Raw genomic sequence first — 20,813 nt, 5'->3', positions numbered from 1 at the left:
TGCTTTTCCACAATGTCTGCCCATGTGACTTAAAAAAAAAAAAAAAATTGCCAAAATGTTCAACACAATTCAGAAGAAGCAAAGAGGTTCTCCTTTGGGTCAATTGATCAGCCACATACAGCCATTTTAGCCTTTCTTTTTTTTTTTTTTTTTGTCACCACACAGGAAACTCTGCCCGCTAATGAGAATAGGAGGCTCAGAGGCTTTTGAAGCAAAGAATCATTTATTAACTTTCAAGTCACAGTTAACGTTGAAAATAAGTCTACAGAACTCTGTAGGAAACTGAATTCTAATTAAATGTTAAATAGCTTTAATATAAGACTTGAGTTAAATCTTCATGAATGGCATGAAAAGCATCCTTTAAGCCTATTGTGCAGTCTTTTTTTCCATGGTAATTGTATGAAATATTTTCAGAAAAATAATAGATGAGGGAAACATTAATAAGGAAAAAGGATGATACTGGAGTCTAAAATTCTAACACATACTAGGCATGGAGTTCTCACCCTTTTGCCACAAAAAGCTTCAAACACACTGTGCTTCACAGCATGCTGTGAAACGTTTTATTTTCTTCACCAACTTTATTTAATTATTTTGAGTTACATTACATTGATAAACATCTCCTAACAGCAGTCATAAAATGATGACAAGAGGAAGTCACCCCTTGCCCCTATCCCCTTATTTGCTGTGAGATTTCACAAGAAAAGGAGCAGTCCATCATTGGTATTATTAGATTATTACTACTGTATTAGTGTTACATAAAACAATAAGACTCAGTTCTTTACCAGAAACACAGCAGTCTGAAATCAGTTGCAGTAATACTGAATGTTATAATAGGATCAGAGAGCATTTATGTAATTTAAAATAGGAAGCCAGTATCAAAATACATTAATTGGCACCAAATTCACAGGCCAAGAAGGAAAAGTAACCCAAGTAGGGTATTACATAGAAGATCTTCTGAAGATCTTTGCATTAACATAGTTCCTCCCCTACCCCAGAGTATCAAAGTCTGGAATAAGCCATAAGATTCAAGTAAGAAAAATAGACCTAAAGTGTGATGTATTGTCAGGAATAATCAGAAGTCAAGACTTTCACTTACAGCAGCTGGGCAGAATCCCACATACAAAAGCTGACAGAACTGAAGCAACGAGAAGGCAAAGAAAATACTTAGAGAGGAAAGACACTTTGAACTAAGAAGTCAGTGCAGAGAAAGTCACAGATTCATAGAGTGGAATACAGCAATCCAAATTGGCACAAGGGTAGCAAATTAAAGCAGGTTTTTGGTAGGAGCAGCAATACTCACACTCCAGTATAAGAATACAAAGTTAATAAACTGAAGTTTAAAATAAGTTTCTCTATGCAGTTCATATTATATGCTAATTTAATTCTAAGTCCATGCATCTTAGGTCTCAACCAGTAAGTAGAAATACCAAAAAAAAAGACCCAGTCACTAGTGTGTACTACTGCAAGGGACTGTCCTAAAAACTCATGCAGGGAAACAAAGTTTTGAACACAGTGGCCTGAAGTTCAGAAACTAGATATTAACTCCTGAAAACTATTACTGAAACATCTGATAAACTAACTAGACACCCTTAGAGAACACTTAATGTTAGTTTGCCACTCACTGTTCAGTCGTATAGTCTGTGTAAAGCTCTATAGAAAACTTGTAAGAAATTCTGCCTTTAGGAATTTAGTGATAACAAGGTATATTTGAAGAAGTCATTTTCTAACTAGCAACAAGAGACAGCTGAGATTTTTTTTTTTTCCAAAAAGTAGTACTGATTCCTATTCTGCGTTTATGTATAATTAAAGAACGACTAGTTTCAACTGAGCATTGTAGTGACATGTCAATGGCCAGAACTGAGATCCATAGCATCTCACAATGCTTTAACTATACATTAAGCTTTGCAAATTTTGGTTCCAATCTTGATCAGTCTAATACTCTTCATCTTCAGATAGGAGCCAAGACTGCCAAGCCCCTGGAAGGCCTTAATTCCATACAGATAACTAAAATAGCTACTGGAAGTACAAGAATATGTAATTTGTGCGCTATGTCTGTGCATAAGCACAGTGATTTCCAAACACTTTAGCTTTTATTTGATAGACGTGCAGCATGGCTCTAACACATGTGCATTTATGACTGATGCATCTGCATGAAGCTTCTCATGAATGTTGCAAGCTTCTGAACATCTTCTACAGTCACTGCATTATACAAAGAGGCACGGATTCCTCCCACAGATCTGAATTGAAAACAGGAGAGGAAAAAAAAAAAAGTTTTGTATATGCCAAGAAAAGACAAATACCATTTACAGTTACTTTTCCCCAACTGAACAGAAAGAAATTCATATTTTATATGAATGAGAGGCAAAATTTTACTCAAGGTAAGCAGGCAATCTAAAGCAACTTAGTATTTGTTGTTATAGCTTTACACTGTAGCCTTATGACATCAAAAAAAATCTAACTTTTTTAACTCCACAAATACCACTGTAACACGGGAAGGAATTCTTTCCATCAGCTAGGTAAGTAATGTAATGGAGACTTTACGCAATGACAGAATTTGACAAAATGTCACCTTCTTTGGCATTTGAACAGAGACAAGAAAGGTTAATCAAGCTAGAGAGAAGGCAGAATTAACAAGAAAGCTGTGCCCCATCACACCTAAACTATAGTTGATTCACCACCGGTTTTTAATTACAGTCTCAAGACTGCAATTCCCAGTGCTCCCAAACCAATATGAAGAACAGCTTGTAAGCAAGAAATGCTGGTAAGTCAATACACAATGCCTGCTGCTGTATCGCTGTAATAATTTTTTATTCTGCACAGCAAGGGGATTCATCTCAGTGCAGCACTTACCGATGTCCTTTCAGAGATATCATGTTAAGTTCCACAGCTTTCTCAAGGAATTTCTTTTCCAGGACTTCATCACCCTTGATGCTGCCAATGCGGAAGGGGACGTTCATTCTGCTTCGGTTCTTCTTCTCCACTGGACATCTAGAAAAGTTGCAAAATTAATGATTATCCTGCTTTTTGCTAAATTTACATTTTCCATTACAAACAATTTCAGAAAGTGAATAATTGCATCCAGCTCGAAAGTCACTGTTCTGTAACTAAAGCAATCATTACTTTCTGTGAAAGAAAGCAAACATCCTTTTTTCAACAAAGTATAATTATGGTAATAAGAAATGGAAGGCCTTTCTGACATACCCAAAATTGTCTCTGACAGATATTTCTATTCTGCTGGCCACAACTGCTACTAGAATTGAGTTTGACCCACCTAAACAGAGGTAAAACAAACAAACAAACCACCACAGTATAAGGAAGCTTCCACTGGAGACTTTAATTAGTAGTTTCAGTCCCTCTTATCAATGTCTTATTTGGTGTTATTAAGAATCATGAACACAGAGAGGAGAGTGATCTCTAGAACAAATTTTACATTACATACGTGGCCACAACATATTCCTTTAATCTAAAGCAGAAGATTTAAGATGCATTTAAAGCAAAATTACTCTTCATTTTTTTCTAATCTGTGTTTGTTTTATGGATTCTGTTTCATTTGTAATTATTGTGGACAGAAAAAACATGGCAGGGCAAAACGTAAGGGGAAAATGGAGGGAAGCATTTAATATTTAAATACTTGTCCTTAGTGCTTCTGGTTACAAAAGACATACAAAGCCACAGTATTCTCCAAAATTGTGATGCAAATTCTTGCATACATTGCATACATTCACAAGGAAATATTTTTTATTATTCTATTTTTGACATGGTTGTGGGTTGAGTTTAGGTTGGACTGTTTTTTGTATGCAGCAGGGGTGTTGAGTTCTCCATTGGTTCCTTTGTGCAGATTAAGTAGTAACTAATCGTAATATTAACATATGTAAGTTCTCTGTGCCATCTGTAACCAGGAAAGCACTCTTTCAAAAGGCCTATGCTTGTAAGGATTCTCACATTTGGATATATATATATATGCTCCATGTAAGATGACCCATTTCATTCAGGCAATCTAACACAACTCAAGCTGTAGTGCAGAGTCTTTAGAAAGCAACAAACTGCAAATGGCACACAGCACTTTGTGGAACAGTCTCGATTCACAAAAAGCTTGTCACACCTCTTGCTCAGTGAAGCATGCCATGGATGGGTGGTACATTACAACTAGGAAGGCAGCTTCAAATAAGAATGGATAAGAATGGATCTGTGACTAAAAAAATGACTTGAACTGTGTTGCTATGCAAGATGCATACAGATCACTTAATGAACTTTGCTTTCCTTATTTGCCAGTTCACCATCCTACTTGCACTGGATTTGCCTATCAAGTCCTATAGGCCCACTTGCCAAAAACAAAGATTTTTTATTTGCCATAAAATGTTTTTTCAAAGCTTGATTTGCTCACCGTTTTATGAAAAAGCCCTCAGGGTTTTAATAAAGTAGGATCACAATTCTAATCATTGCAATGCCAAAGGCAAAGTTGCTCCCATCATGAAAATGGATCAGCAGAATGCACTGAATATTATGAACTATATCTTTGCCAATTAAGGTTCAGGCCAACTTAAATTTAAAATCTAAATTTAATTTCTCTATCCTAACTTTGACTCTAAAGTTATTTAGGTCCTAAATTTTGACTATATACTGAAGGCAAAGGAAAATATTTTGCAGTCTGTCATTTGATAGTTTTTGAACTTATGGGTATTGAAACCATTGTTGCTTTTTACAACACCAAGATTTAACTACACATTTTGGGTCCTGTCCAAGGAAAAAAGCCTTGCATCCATACACAAACTGTCAAATCTGTTTTTAAATAACATCAAAAACAGCTGAAAACAAAATACTTTCTTTATGCACAGATTTTTATGCACAGATTACATTCTGACTAATTCAGCAAGTGTTACAGAACTGACTACAATTAATACAGATACTCTTCCTGAGTGTACTTAAAAAAAAAAAAAAAGTAGAGGTTTTGATTTCTGGAGAGATGGTTAGAAAGGAGATGATGCAGAACTCCTCTTACCAGCTTCTTACCAGCCACCTTCTCGGTTTTGGCCTGTAATTCTCAAAAATGCAGTAAGCATACTAAATAGTTGCAACCTGCTTTCAGTACACGTCTCCTAGGCTCCTGTGTTTTATTAAGGGCTTCTCAAGCGATTTGTATAGGATAATAGGAAATAACATCCTACTGGAACAAAACTCACCCTTGGAGAGTTACCAAGTGAATTATTTGCATAAATAATCTCTAGGATTTCAGGACTCCTCAATTTCAGTATATTGAAAAAGTAACTTAAAAATGAACTTGAAGTTATGCTTGAAGTTTAGCTGCACAACAAATTTTTAAAGCAAGGGGAAAACACACAACTTACACATAGAATCCATTAGACCTATCTATGATATCATAAATCATTTGTGATTTGATTAAACTAAGTTTGTCCATGGCTGCAGCTCCACCATTGTTCTTTATCCACTCCAGCACCAGTCCCATGATATAGATACTGCAACAAAAGAAAATATTTGTTGTTTCTTTTTATCTGACTGAAAAAACAAAAACAGTCATGAATAATAGTACATTAAAGTTTTAACTGTGAGATGTTATATTTATTTTTAAGGTATTTGTTACAGTATGAGACCTGTACAGCTGCTCTACTCAAGACGTAAGAACAAACCTCAAATCTACATGAAGAATGCCAGAAATCTAATCATGTTTTCACAACTGTTAAGCATAAAACCTACAATCCCATTTCTGTCTAAAAAGATCATTTTCCCCTCCTGAACAGTGATGTTTGACGAAACAAATAATTAATGTATTGCACTTAATTATTCATTACCATTCAAGTTTAAGCAGGGTCCTGGAAGCCTACTGAAATCACGTCTAGAGACCAAGTATTTCAATGCCAGTTACGCAGTGCAACATAAAAAAAAAAAAAAAAAGTCCCCAAGGCCTTTTGCCTTTGTGCTTTCGCTATAAAACTCAGCTTGTTCAAGTTCAGACATTTCCCACAACTACAACATTTTGCATAATAAACTGTTCACAAGTTTTTATGGCACCTTTCCAACAGATTTGCTTTTATTTTATCCCCTCATTACAGATTCCAAGGGAGTACTCAGAGAACATTACCCTGCAAGTTCCCCTAACACAAGTCTAACAGGAGTTTGTTTTAAACTTCACTCCTTCCAATTTCTCAGGGGATACTAGTCTCAAATCTTTGAACACTTCAGAAAGACTGTAGAATAAATCAGGTTACAGATTGCCTTTTACAAATACACCTTATAGATTTGGGAGCACAGCCTTGCTACATTTATGACAGCAGGCTGCCAACAGCCCCATTAAATGAAGAATTGCCTAGGCCCCTGACGGGTACACAGGGCCACATTCATCTCGTGCTTTCATTTCCTCAAGTGAAAATTTTGGACAAGTAATGTTTAAAGAAGTTAGGCCTGGAATCATCCACAAAGGTCAGCCAGATTAAACCCTTAATCCATGTTACATGTCAGCCAAAATAATGTTTCAGGAGCAATTTTAAATGCTAAACAAACCCTTGGAGCTTGAAATTAGTGGTTTTTTTTAAATAGGAAACGCATTGCAGATTTTAGCAAAGTAGATCAGGGTCAAAGAGTTAAGTGCTGTAGCACCAAAACGTTAAAGCCATTGGCATCCTTTAAATTTAACTTATCATCCTGCTGAAATAGCTGTTGTATATTCTGTTAATATTTCCTGCCTGTTTGTCACAAACCCTAAGAGAGTGCAAGGAAATAAGAGAGGAAAAAAAAGTTAAGAAGTTTTGCCAGTTCCTTATAAAAACTGGAACAGGCACTTAGAACCAAGCCAAATAGACAAACACCATGCCAACATTTCTGTCTGCATTACATTTTGGATTCTGGAGCACACTCCACCTTGAGTCTGCAGCATCAAGTGAAATAAAGCAAGGCAGCAGTCAGAAAGGAGAAATGTTGTTAGACCAACTTTATTTTCCATTCTTTTAGTTCTCCACTATTCTATTAGTGTTCTTGAAAGACACTGAATTACAGCTGAAGCTGCATTTGCTTTTCAGAATTTATTCACAGTGGTTAAAATTAAATAAAAGACTGCAAAACTTAATTTTGGTTTTTCTTTTCAAATCAGAGAAGCAGCACTGCTGAAGTGTTGAGAACTTTGTTTCTTTAAATGGAAATAGCTTTGCACTTGGAAAACATGAATGGCTGGATTTGAAACCCAGCATGTGCAATGCAAGCACACAGTGTCCAAAATGGTATGCATGACTTGGCAGTCAGAAAATAATCAATTACAAGAGAGAGGCTTTATCAGTTGTTGAAGAAAGTGCTCATACTGCCTGTGTACTGCAGAGAGGAAGAGAATAATCTGGCAAATTTAGGTTAATTTTTCTCTTAAATGCAAATCGTAATGATAGTGGCTATGCTTAGTCAGTAAGGCAATCTTCAGATGGCTGCAGGAGCACATCATTACAGTACTACCCACTCTACAGTGGCCATATTGCTTTGGAAAATTCCAGTTATGCAACAGAATATGAAATAAACATATAGGTACAGGATTTACTTTTCCTTTTGATAAATTAAGATCAACAATATGTCTATGCCTTTCCACTAATACACACCTTACGCGCCACACTATGAGAAACATAGATTCAGTAACATAATCTGTATCTCAAAATTCTACTGAATTTAAATTATAAAGGTATTAAGGTAGACTTTATGTGCAGGAATCATTGTAACTCATTTTGATACAGTGTACATGAAATCTGCTGGATATCATTAGGTACTGTAAGTTCACAAACTCTGGCTTGTACTAAATGGAGTCTAAGAGCTGCAGTTAAACATTGTCAGCATGAAACAATTTCCTGTTGATAAGAGATGATGCAAACTTTGAAAAAAAAAGAAGTTATTTTTTGACATGTTGCAAAAATACTTTTAGGAAAGGAAGTTTCTAACTTAAGATTTTATTTTTTAAAAAGCAGCTGTTTTAGTTGGCATTGGTATAGTATTTTTAATTATTTCAGTTTAGAAGTGCCATATTAAGTAGGGCTAAATATTACTAATTTAATGCCTAAGCATTCCTTAGCAAAGTATCATCTAACTAGGTATCAGAAGATGAGAGACACTGCTTTTAAAAAAGCAAGCTATAGTCCGTTTTACCTCATGCGTACATGAATTCCCTGATAACATGACTACTTTATTATCTTGACTGCTACCAATAATTACAAAGATTGACCAATTTTATTTTTTAATCCCAAGCCAAAGCACTGAGGTAGCACCTAAATAAATATGGAAAGTCTTACTAGAAAAGAAGGGAAAGCAATGACTACACCACCCTTTTTAAAACTTTTCTCTAGTTTCATTTCAAAACTCATTGCAGTGAACGGTTTAGTTCGAACTAGAAATGTTCCAAGAAATTTTAAAATATATCTCATATTTTATATTTTAAAAACATTTAATAATGATGACACCATTTATTATTTCCTAGCATGAAGGCAGAAATGGATATGAAGGTTTAATTGCTGACAGTGGTTTCAGGCAGAAATTAAATGAAGTCTAATGAGTGTTCTAGCAGCAAGACTAAATGCCCCAGTTACCTACTCACAGTCTTAGAAGCATTAGTATTGTAGCAGCTCGAGTCATCTTTGTTTAAGCCAAAGAACTAGATCCTGAAATTCAATGATGAAATTATGGCACACAGTGTTTAATTCTAAAAATATTACATCCTTTATGTCCAAGTCCCATTCATTGGGCAGCACGGCCTACTACAATCACTTCAAATATTTTCAGCAAAATTACATGAAATCCTTTAGCAGATCAGTTACTTGAAGACAAGCAACACTCTGTTCTGAAACTTTTTTTTCCACTAAGCATAGCAGATGGTAATGCAGAAACTTCCTGAATAACAGATATTAAAAAGCTGGATAAGTTACCTGTAGCACGGAGGAGTGTTATATAAAGAGCCATTCGCTGCTTGTGTTTTGTAATCCATCACTACAGGGCATTCCTTCAGTGCAAATCCCAGCAAGTCCTCACGTACTATTACAACAGTAACTCCAGCACAGCCAACATTCTTCTGAGCACCAGCAAAAATCACACCAAACTGACAGAAAGAAAGGAAGGGATCACAACATACATCAACTAACTGAATAAGAAACCAGTATTTTTATATGGAATTATACAACTGAACAGTTTGGAGAACATGTCATAAGTAAGTTGGTCAAGGACATGCCAGCAGAAGTTCTAATTTCAGGGTGTGCTTCCAGCTATAATTGTTATCCCATGTGTATCTTCATTCAACAGGTTTTCCAGTAATTTGCCAAATACTTAATAGTCACAAATGATTCTCAAGGCAACCTGTCCCCATTTGCACACTACTGCAAACAAAATCTGCGAAAAACACGTTGACAAAACTATTTTCAATCAGTTTGGTATTTCACGAGAGGCATCATATAATCCACCTGCTCAAGGGAAAGCAAAACAGGAAAAAAAACAAAAACAGTTGAAGATGAAAGTACTAGTAAATCCCACTTCTCCTGAGTCCTACTCCTTCCATCCTTCACCCTCTCCTTAACTGCACTGTACCTTGGAAACATCCACAGGCCTCGACAGGAAATTTGATGACATATCACAAACCAAGACTGCTCCTTTGACATCAGGTACAAAGTCAAACTCCACACCATGAACAGTCTCATTAGCACAGTAGTACACATACGATGCATCTGGATTGAGATTCCAAGTGCCTGGGTCAGGAATGTCTAAGACAGACAAAAAGAATACCAAAGGTCACTACACAGATGTAATTTTCCTGGCACGCAGTTTTATTTTAAGGCTAGACCCTCAAGTATAAATCCAGAATGATTTTTCAGCCTGAAGTGAAAAGCTGCATTGTAGCTTCCTGTTAAGGTATCCACAGAAGAAATATATCAGTACATCCCCAGTATTCTGTGGTGGGCCATCATCAGGCTTACAAACATTCATCTGACTTTCAGTCCTTTTTCCTTGAGGAATCTTCATCAGGCGGAATCTTCTACATGTCTTTGAAACTACTGAAGCATCCAAATTCTTACTGGTAAAGTTACTGGAATTTCTGCTTACACAAACCTCTAGAAGCATTTTTAGACCTCTCAAAGTATGTGTTCAGCTGTCTCCTATCTATACCTTATAAGGGATCTACAAAATTAAAATTTGCCTCAGTCAAATAGGCCATACACTGGCAAGCCCAAACAGAACAGGTTTTGCATAGAACAAATGGGTTTCCCTCTCTTCTCCTCTTCTCCAAAAGATGCGGGGAATACATGCTGCTACTGCCTCTCCCATTGCTTATTCCCTCTTACTTTAATTATAGCTGCCAAATACATTCCCCTATAATAAGTCATTGGTTTAAATAATTCCTGTGTCTTAGAGGATTTATTAACCTGGAAGATTATATAAATGGTAATCGGGGCACCAACTGGTTTGGGGAATATTCTTTGTCTTCCCTGCTGCCACTCTTTTGACTTTAAATTGTGTATCACAGAGCAGAGAAAAGAAATAAAAGCACAATTAACAGAAGAGTTTAGATATCCCTAGTCCAATAATTATTTATTTATAACCAGTGACCACTTAAAGCATACATGTAAAATGTCCTGAAATAGATTTTCTAACAAAAAAGTTACACATAACCTCTATTCCTTGTACACAGTGGTCATTAAAATTATGTCATGTCCATACGCTCTATGAGATGAAGTTAGAAGTGCCTTTCCTATTTCAGAGCTAACTAACAAATGGTCAGGAGATGAGTGTTTGGGAACCTCTGAAAGACCGTAACAGAAAGCACCCATCACCCATCTGCTGGGCCAGTACACGTAAGATGCCAAATATACTTCTTAATTTCATAATAATTTATTACTGAATGCATAAGAAATTGAATTACTTCAGCATATACCTGCAAATACCTTAAAATCTAAGTTAAAAAATAAAATAATTCAGACAGCCCACATAATTTCCCTGTCTCCTTCCTACCGCTCAAGTTCTGGAACCCGGTCACTCTCACCTCAGAATGCTTGCCTGCTGGAGGCCACTAGGCTACCTAACCAATCTCCTAGTCATGGATGTGGAGACATGCAGCAGACAGTTTTTGACTGCTGGCCAGTCAACCATTTAACTAGTTAATGCTCAATAACACAATAGCTGAGACAGGCCAATTTTTATAGCAATTCAGAAAAGCAAGCATTCACATCAATATGTGTAATCATCAACTTACTTGTATAGGCTGATAGTTTCGGATGAACAATATTCACTTTGGCATACTTCTCTGCTTCTTTAGCAGCTTTTGCTGACCAAGCTCCAGTAACCACATAATCCGCCTGTCTACCCTCCTTTAAGCCAATCAGGTTTAGTGGGACTGCACTGAACTGACCAGATCCACCTCCTTGGAGGAAAATAACTTTGTAGTTTTCTGGTATAATTCTGCAAGCAAGAAATTACCATATTTTATTCTCAAAAGACAAAGGACACATACTACTTGCATACATTTGACTGCAAACCTACAGAGAAGAAGTACTGCTATTTCAGTTGATGTTTTTCAAAGAGGTTAAACCAAATCCTGCCAACTTACCTCAAAGCCGGTCTTGAATAAGAACCTAAACAGTAGGAATAGTGCTATATTGGATTTAAAAACATTTACTGGAAATAAGCAAATTTTGACCCAAACTATAAGCAAATTCATTCCTGAGAAGCTTCTATCGTAGCACACAGGCTCAAACAGTATTCCAGCAGAGCTAATGCTCACTTGAAGTTTTGTCTCTTACAAGCTTCACGACATTTCTGAATTGAGATGGCTTCACAACAAAGTTCTCGAAGTACAATTCAGTTTTTAGACTCTTAATTTGCACATGCAACTGCACAGTACATTGTACATGCGGAGCACGTGGAGGAGCTATTTACATCATCACAAAAATTACTTGTCCCAACTACTCACACTGGCTGTGACAAGGAGTCAAGCTTTAGAAAACAAAGTATGGTCCTTTCATATAAAACTACTGTGAGAATAGTACACTAATTCTAATGCATGATATAAAAACATTAACCCTAATCCATGATCTAAAAATTTTCTACTTGAAACTTTTTTAAGCATTACAGCACATGTAAGAAAGGGGCTCCTGACCAGTCATTTCTTATAAATATTATGTTAGTAAAATAAGGTAACGTACGAATCAGCAATATACAGATCACCTGCATGCCATCAGAGAACATATTTCTGTTATTTCCACTTATTTCTTAAAACAGATTTCTTAAGAACTAGGCGAGTGGAAGACCAATATCCATTACTTAATCAGATGCCTATCTAAACAAACTAGGAACCTTCAAGGAAAAGTCTCCACATTTGGCAATTTTAGTGCAACAATCACAAGTTTAATTCAAAAAATAGGAAATAGTTCACTTACAGTAATTCACGCAAGAGATTTTCAGCTGTATTTAAAATTTTTGAGAAATCCGAGGTCCGATGGCTCATTTCTATGGTAGCAGAAAAAAAAGCATAGCATGGAACAAGACACACACGTATGAATGTGATTTTACCAATTGTGCTAAGCTTTAACATTTTTACACTCACAGACCCAATACCCAAAGGCTTCCATTCCCAGCTCCAACTCCTGTTTTTGTTGAGCCCTTCCAAATGCCCACAAAACCCTTACTTTTCAGATTTTGTCCAATTCTGTGCAAATCCTCCCCACTAATATTTGGCAGCCACATGACCAAACTACTCCTCCCCCTCTCCCCTCTCCCCCCCCCCCTCCCCCCCCCCAAAAAAAAAGCAGGCAAATAAAAACATTCCCTAGGAAGGTGCAAATTTCTTCACTCTAAAAACATCCTTAGTTATTACTTTACTCTATACCTGCTAAACCAGTACAGGGGGTTGTCTTATTATCTTATTTCGCAAAAAACTTAATAATGCAGTAGTCCAAATTAGAACTTCAGGCTACTGAATTTTAATTTCTTTTATTAAACCATAGTCTTCCTTCTGTCTAGAAGAGCAAACAATTTTAACACAAATCTGTACCCCAAAGAGACCGCTGTATATGATAAATTTAGCAATGAAAAATTTCAGAGGGGGTAGTAAATTGTTGGGCATGTTTGCTCTTAAATGTTTTATGCCTCTGGGACTGAATAATGACTCAGCCATGCAAATAACATAAAGCACCTCATCTTTCTGGCTGAATAGCACAGACTTCCTAAAGGAAAGGACACTAGACATCAAATACATCTGAACTCTTCTGCCAGGTAGTACATGAGATAACAAGTGCAGACATACAAGTGCACAGTATGTGTATATCCACATATAGCATTTTATGTAAATAAAAACGCAGGTAATTTCTTAAAGATCCAGAAATAATAGGGCTTTAATTATGATTAATTAGGCTGAGAGAGCTGGAGCTGTTCAGCCTGGAGAAGAGAAGGCTTTGAGGGACCTTATAGTAGCCTCCCAGTATCTGAAGGTTGTCTACAGGATAGCTGGGCAGGGACATTTTACAAGGGCATGTAGCAACAGGACAAGGGGAAACAATTTTAAACTGGAAGGAGGTAGATTTAGAAATCAAGAAGAAATTCTTCACTCTGAGGCTGGTAAGACAGTGGTACAGGTTGCCCAGAGAGGCTGTGGATGCCCCCTCCCTGAAGGCATTCAAGGCCTGGCTTGATGGGACATTGAGCATCCTGGTCAAGTGGAGCTGCCCTGCCTAAGCACGGGGGTTGGAACAAGATGACCTTGAAGGTCCCTTCCAACCCAAACCATTCTATGATTAGTTACTTTCATCCATAGTGCTTTATGTTGGATTAGTAAACAGCAACCTGTGGATCGTTTTATGATCCCCTGAATGAATAAAAAGCAAGGAAAGAACAGCAGTTTACAAAAGGACATAACCAAACATAACCAAACAAGGTATTACAAGCTGTTACACAAGAAAACGAGGTATTCAGTTGCAAATATCAATAGCAGAAGCCTTTTTTTCTTTTTTAAGAAATTGAATTAAGAATCTGCACTCCAAAAATCAGATAAAAATTTGAAAGTCTTACTTACCAAGAACACTAATGCCAAGTCCTTTGTAGTCCACCAATTCTTTTTGTGCTGCTAATAATACCTAACAAAACAAACAAACAAACAAAAAAAAAACCACAAATAAATTGAGAATTTTCTACTATGTGGAATCCCTAATGTATCATACATATACCAGCTGCTCCATAGTGCAGTAGCCTAACACTTCTCTAAGGAAATTAACAAAATAATAGGCTCCATGTAATTTCATTTTATCTAGTAGCTGAAGGCTTGTCTTAAAATAGCATAATTAAATCCTATGCTTCATGTAGAGACTTCACATTTCAAGTCATTATTTCAATAGCTGCACTTCCAGATTACTTTAGTATGACTTTTAAGTGCTGAGTGGAACTCCTAAATGCTTATAGAAGGCTTAATGTTCAGAAACGTGTTTTTTCTATTCTTATTTCCCCCATCTTGTGTTCTTTCACTCACCTCCCACAAATAGGCTAACTGAGATATCGAAAGAATAATCAAAAAAGAGCATGTGGCACTTGATACCTCACAGTGATTCAATGCCACAAGGCCTGGTTTCATAGAACAAAGTCCTGCACTTCCTAAAGATGCATGTTATCTGTTACTGAAAGTTAAGAAAAGAATTAAATGAAAACTCTGAGGCAACAAAAATCAGGTTACTTTTAGCAGCCTTGGCAAGCTGATCTGCTGCTTCAAGCTTTTAATTTGCCTTTCTCTCATAGCTCTTACATATCAACAAAGGAGAATTAGAGCCTAACCATCTGTTTCATCATTACTTCTGGTTTCAGTGAATTCCTGCATGAGAGGCAAACCTTTCTTAGCCCCTCCAAATAGATGCAGGAGATGGAAATCCAGTAGAAAAGCCTCCAGAGCAATTGCTGTATGTGCACATCTCAGGGTCTGCCAAGACACCACATGCTTCAGGCAGCTGCGGGAGCTTTGCTGACAGGGCATCTGTGTGATCTGTCAGCTGTAAAGCTGGTCACCTGCAGTTCAACCATGAATAGCGTGCTGCTTTTCATCTCCAAGATCACAATATTTTAACAAATGTGTTTCACGCTACGAACATACCCATGCCAAACGAGTTTAATAAGTTAGAGCAAACTTGCAGAGCATCAGAAAGGGCTTGTTAAACTGCTGTGTAGAATCCAGTTCTGTTAGTAGCTTTATCTGAGAAGCTGCACACGCCTCACTATCAACACTTACGGCTCTTCCTAGAAGGCATGAAGAGCTCTGTCTTTAGACAGTCTGAGCACCCTGCGTGCAGCATCACCTCAAAATCAAACAACATGAAACAACTGTGGCAGCACAGCCCATTCCTGCTGCTGTGTTTTGGAAGGTGCTTAAGTAACCAGCAGGTTGGAGCACAGCAGGGCCCTCCTTAAACACCCAGTTAACTGTGACAGCATGACCAAAGTTGCTGCAGTCACGGCAAGAGCTCCTTTTGGAACAAGCAGCTCTACCATATGGAGCAATCAATGTCCTTGCAGTGTGGTCTATAGGGGATGTTTCCAGGAGGAAACTCGTAAATAAAATCGCTGTAAAGCAAGCTGATTTACCTAGTAAAACTGGTAAAGAAAAAACATAGAAAGTAAGTAAGAAAACTATGGAGGAAACCAACACAAGAAGCACGAACTCTCACAGTACGTCGCTCCTACGCCGGCAGCCGGATGCCTGTGATCCAGCTGGAGCCACCCTCACTCCATATGCAACTGTGTAATCTACGGCTGCTGATGCAACTTCCCACAGAGTTGAGTCTGCACTGCACTCATTACCATTTCTTTAAACGAAGAGATGGCACCGGGTTGCTATGCCCTCTATCAGCTCATAAGCATCAAACTCGACACGAACACGCAGCGCACCGACGGGACTCCAGCGCTCCACACAGAAGCCGCCTCAGCGCCGGACAACGCCAGCACGCCGCGCTGCAGCGCCGGCGGAGCCGCTCCGGGAGAAGGGGCAGCGGCTCACCGCACGCTGACTTGGGACGGCAGCCGGGATAAAGGAACGGAGAGCTACGCGGTCGACTTTATCGCTCTTCGTCTCAGCTTCCCGGCCCTCGCTCGGCAGCGGTAGCCCCACAGGGCCACACCGGGAGCGCGGCCACACCGGGAGCGCGGCCCCAGCGAGGTACTCCCAGCGCGCCCCCCACCTCGCCGCCAGACCTGGCGGATCCCGGCCCCTACTCACAGAGCGCGGCAGCTTGGCCGGCCCAGCGCCGAAGTTGGCCACCTGCCTCCCCCCCTCCATGATGGCGCCGCTCGCCCACCGCCGCTCGCCGCCCCCGGCCGCCGCGCCGGTATAAACCCCCCGCCGCCCGCTCGCCGATTGGCTGCTCTCGCTCACACCCCGTGGGAGGGGCCGCTGCCGGACCGCCCCGTCGATTGGCCGCCCGTGGGCAGCGCCCCGGCCGGCTCCTGGCAGCGCGGCCACGAGGCGGAGGCGTGATCAGCCGGGAGACGCCCCGCGCACGCCCCGCGCACGCCCCCGCTGTCCCCCTCTTCCCCTCTCCCCCTCCGCGCGCCCCACGCAAGGCCGGGTGTATGATTAATGTCGCGGAGTGGGGAGCAGGGCCGGGTCTGGCTCTTCCAGGCCGATATGCACCATTCTTTCCACAGATAGCTTGGTGCAGAAACACGGAGTTAACACGAGATTGTTGCTGCTGAGGGAAAGTGTTTAGCTCATTCAATTTCCTCTCATAGTTTTAGTGAGAGAAGAACTGCCCCACACTCCGTTTTCAGAAGTGATTTTAAAGCAAATGGCAGTAAGTCACTTGTGACAAAACAAACTATGAAGTATGATTGAAAACAGATGGGCTCTTAAGAGCCCCATAATTTCCAGATATCTCAAAGATTTGCTGTTCTCTTGCACAGTTGCATGAAGTGCACACTCTGGACCCCCCTTTGCTCAGCAATATCCTAGAGCTCATGCTGCCTCAGCCTGTGCATGCTGATCTTCTTTCTCAGATATAATGATATTCTTGTTCCAGCACCTGAGCACTCATTCAGAGAATTATTTTTCCTAATATCCAACCTGAACCTTCCCAGCCAATTTAAAGCCATGCTCTCCCATTCTATTGCTGTTACCTGGGAGAAGAGGCCAAACCCCACTTCATCACAACCTCCCTTCAGCTAGTTGTAGAGTGCAGTGAGGTCTCCCCTTGAGTCTCTTCCAGACTGAAAATCCCAGCTCCCTCAGCTGCTCCTCATAAGAATTGTGCTACAGACCCCTCACCAGCTTCACTGCCCTTCTCCGAACACACTACAAGGGCTCAATGTCTTCCTTGCAGCAAGGTGCCCAAAACTGAACACAGAACTCAAGGTGTGGTTCCACCAGTGCCAAGTACAGAGAAATGATTACCTCACTAATCACTATCCATTACAAATTTTTTTCAGTGAAGAAATACTCTTTAATTTGTTCATTTCCCTGTTTAACCAAGTCAATCTGGTACTATGAAAAAAAAATTTCTGGCATAAAAACATTTTCATCTTGTGCATGTTAATTTGCTTAAGAAAGGTTAACAGAGATGGCAGCTTTACAGAAGAGATGACCTTCATTCTGGCCATGGACATACCTTAAGAACTTCACCAAACTTGCATTGAGGCACCAGAGCCCTCCTTGGTTCTGAAGAACTAAAAGCAAACTTGAGAAATGCTGATCTGATACATTCTCTCCAAACATCAGGGTATTTTTAAAGTTCACTTTAGGCCACAAGACCCAAGACAACTAAATTACTTCTAATTATTCAGACTAGTTCTAACTGAATGGAAATCCCAGCAGAGCTGTCCAGTAACAACATAAAAGGTGCCACAATATAATTGTCTTTGTTAGAGGCTCTAACAGAAGTGGGCAAAGAGGTGCATGATCTTTGTACAGGCCAAAAGTACCTCTATTTGCCTAGAGTATCAACTCTGAACTTGACGGGAACAAGGTACCCAAGGAGGGGTGGTGGAAATGATCAGAAATAATGCAGGTTGGTGGCTCACATCAACAAACTGGGCCCTACCATACCAAGCACACTGATGTCCAAACAGCATCAGTCTTGAATATTGTGTGTCACAACCCAAAATGTAAATTAAAACTTTGGAATTAAATGTTGTTCAAATTTCTGGTACCTGCTGCTAGAACACAAAAGTAGAAACTATCAGCTCCGAGCACAGGGAGTAAATACCAGCTACTGTCTTCTTTCACTTCAGGAGAGCCCCATCATGACCAAGAAGATAAAAATCAGCAGCTCCCTTGAGTTTGCTGAAAGACTTGCCACCCAGTGCTTTAAAAAAATCCATTACATCCTGTGTGCTGAAAGGGAGTAAATAAAATTGATAAGGATGAATAAACCTGACAGTTACCTGAACGCAGAACAGTCCATTTCTATTCACATGCAACTATTAAGCTTTTGCAATTGGAGACAATGCAGAAAAATGGTGAAGGTCACATCAAAGTTTTGTTACTTTTAAATTGAGATTTCTGTTATTTTAATATTTTGCTACCAGCAATTATTATCTTTTTATTACGTCAAAATCCATACATTCATTATGCCAGTATTTATAAGCATCCTGCATAAAACATAGGCTTTAAAAATCACGTCTTACTGTACTACTTCTGGCTTCCAGTATTTGATTTGTGACCCTGTAAGTACCACAAGCCCCTGCAAATGTGAATTTGTATAATTAAAAACTTCAAATCAGCGAGTGCTGTTTTTACTCTGATGGATACTAGAAAAAGCAAATCAAAGTTTAGAGAAATTTAAATCCCGAGGTTTCCAGTGAACTTTCATTGGGTCCATCATGATTTAATATCATGCTAGAGAGAAAAACTTTCACCAGCTACTGTTGGAAAAGAATTGACTCACTCCAGGAGACTGAGTACACACATGTTCTCTGTCTAGTCCAACTATGAGTAAACTGACGTCATTATTCAAAGACAAATAATGCTGACTACATAGCAACCTGGCATCCATTTCAGGAGGCAGGCAGGATGTCTGGCCCAGCAAACTAGCCAGACTGGCAAATTTTGATGAGACTGAAAACAAAATGCAGGTAGTTTAGAGGGTATTGTTTTGTTTTGTTTTCCTCAGAGATTTGACTTCAAATAATACCATTACAGAATGTGTGTAATAATTCCTGGGAAACTAGTAAGACGACTAAAATGCTGGAGCTTTATAGTTAACAGTAATGCATTCTCTAGCAAATAGCTGGGCTACTTATTGATTCTAGATTTTTATGTCAAACAAGAACATAGACAAGTTATGTAAAACATTAACAAATAGCAAGTGGTTGAAACAACCTAGAGCAAAACGCAGTGGTAAGGTGCTTAGGTAATCCTTTGAGATGTATACCAACAAAATACTGTAATACTTATATTACTTTCTATTAAAATACTTTATTCACATTTTTGTATACCAAAAGTTGTGGTTTTTTTTTTTCTTAATACTTTTTAAAAATAATCTTGAAATTTCTTAAGTATTCATGATAGCCTTAAAAAAATGCTTTTCCCCCTTGCAACCATTTTCTCTACTGATTTCAGATGCAACATTCAACTGTAAAAGTATGCACACCAGATTCTGATAGTAGGGCAGTTACAAAACAGTTCCTCCGACAAGATGAAGACAAGAAAGACCATCTAAATTATGTACCACCTGGTCAGTTTTGCTTTACATGATTATTTTTGACATAAATAGACACCATTAGTATTTGCTTCTAAAGTATTAACAGTCATCACTTGTGCCGCCTGTTAATAGAGACACGATGCATAAACTGTTTTAAGGTTTTGATAGTATTCTTAGAGGCACATAACAAGCAATTCCTAATCCCACACAGGTGGACACTTCTGAAATTTTGTTATGCACTATTTCATAGTGATTAGCTTTATCGTTTTTGTTTTAAAATGATCACACATAGCATTTTACTGCTGAAGAATCTGATTTCATCAACAAATGAGACAGTCATTCCAAAATCACAAGCAGTGAATCATGACTGAAGTCACAGATCTCAAACGTTTAAGAGAATATCTAAAACCACATAGATTAATATATTACTCTGCTATTCTGAAGACTGTGTAAATAGTGCACTTTCATTGTGCAATTACTTGTGCACTGTTGCAACAGCCAAGGTGATCTGCTATTTGCTCAGAACAAAATTTGAGGATTCATGTGTAAGTTCATAATTCTCACAGAAACAGAGACAGGAATTTCTACAGATCTTTTGTGTTACAGAATTCTCACAACACATAACAGAAAGAAAAAAAAAGATTACGTGGTAATTTCTGCACCCCTCAGATCAGCCCAAATTATGTTGCCTAATTCATACACGTAAAAATCAGTCTTCCACTGCTCTACTTCCTTGTTCCTCTTAGCTCTCTGGAAGAAATCCCAAGGTCAAGAAAAAAATAAAAATCTTCATCACTAACTGGTAAAAGTTTTTGATTACAGAAAACATCAGCTATAAGGTATGAAATTAAGATAAAACTTCAACATTTAATCTACTTTAAAAAGAGGCAGTTTTTCAGAATCAAGACCAATGCAAGCACATGCATGTGAAAAAGCCACAGGAAAATTCACAGAATCACAGAATGGCCAGAGCTGGAAGGGACCTCAAGGATCATGAATCTTTTAAGCAAAGAAAATTGACTGGCTTATTCAAAGTGAAAACTAATTCCTATTGCTCAACAACCAAGTGACCTGGGCTGTAATCTAATCTAGAAAAATGTAGGTTCTTCCATTCTTCCAAGTGCAAATTTTGCCTTGCTGACAAACTTAAAAATTGTTCGGAGAACTTGTTTAAATGTTCAACAA

The 20,813-nt window shown here is 38.6% G+C and overlaps 1 protein-coding gene across 1 annotated transcript; it reads right to left on the bottom strand.

Moving 5' to 3' along the window:
* Positions 1-221: 221 nt before the first annotated feature.
* Positions 222-16,326, bottom strand: PSAT1 (phosphoserine aminotransferase 1). Its single transcript, XM_048931705.1, has 9 exons — positions 16,211-16,326; positions 14,030-14,090; positions 12,399-12,468; positions 11,216-11,421; positions 9,556-9,728; positions 8,904-9,073; positions 5,346-5,474; positions 2,851-2,988; positions 222-2,237 (listed from the first exon to the last, which is right to left on the bottom strand). Exons 1-9 carry the CDS (start codon positions 16,268-16,270, stop codon positions 2,132-2,134), a joined length of 1,113 nt encoding a protein of 370 aa, XP_048787662.1. The 5' UTR covers positions 16,271-16,326; the 3' UTR covers positions 222-2,131.
* Positions 16,327-20,813: the final 4,487 nt, after the last annotated feature.

This window comes from Lagopus muta, chromosome Z (genome assembly GCF_023343835.1).
Source record: "Lagopus muta isolate bLagMut1 chromosome Z, bLagMut1 primary, whole genome shotgun sequence".
Classification (NCBI taxonomy): domain Eukaryota; kingdom Metazoa; phylum Chordata; class Aves; order Galliformes; family Phasianidae; genus Lagopus; species Lagopus muta.
This window is presented reverse-complemented; position numbering and strand designations above follow the sequence as displayed.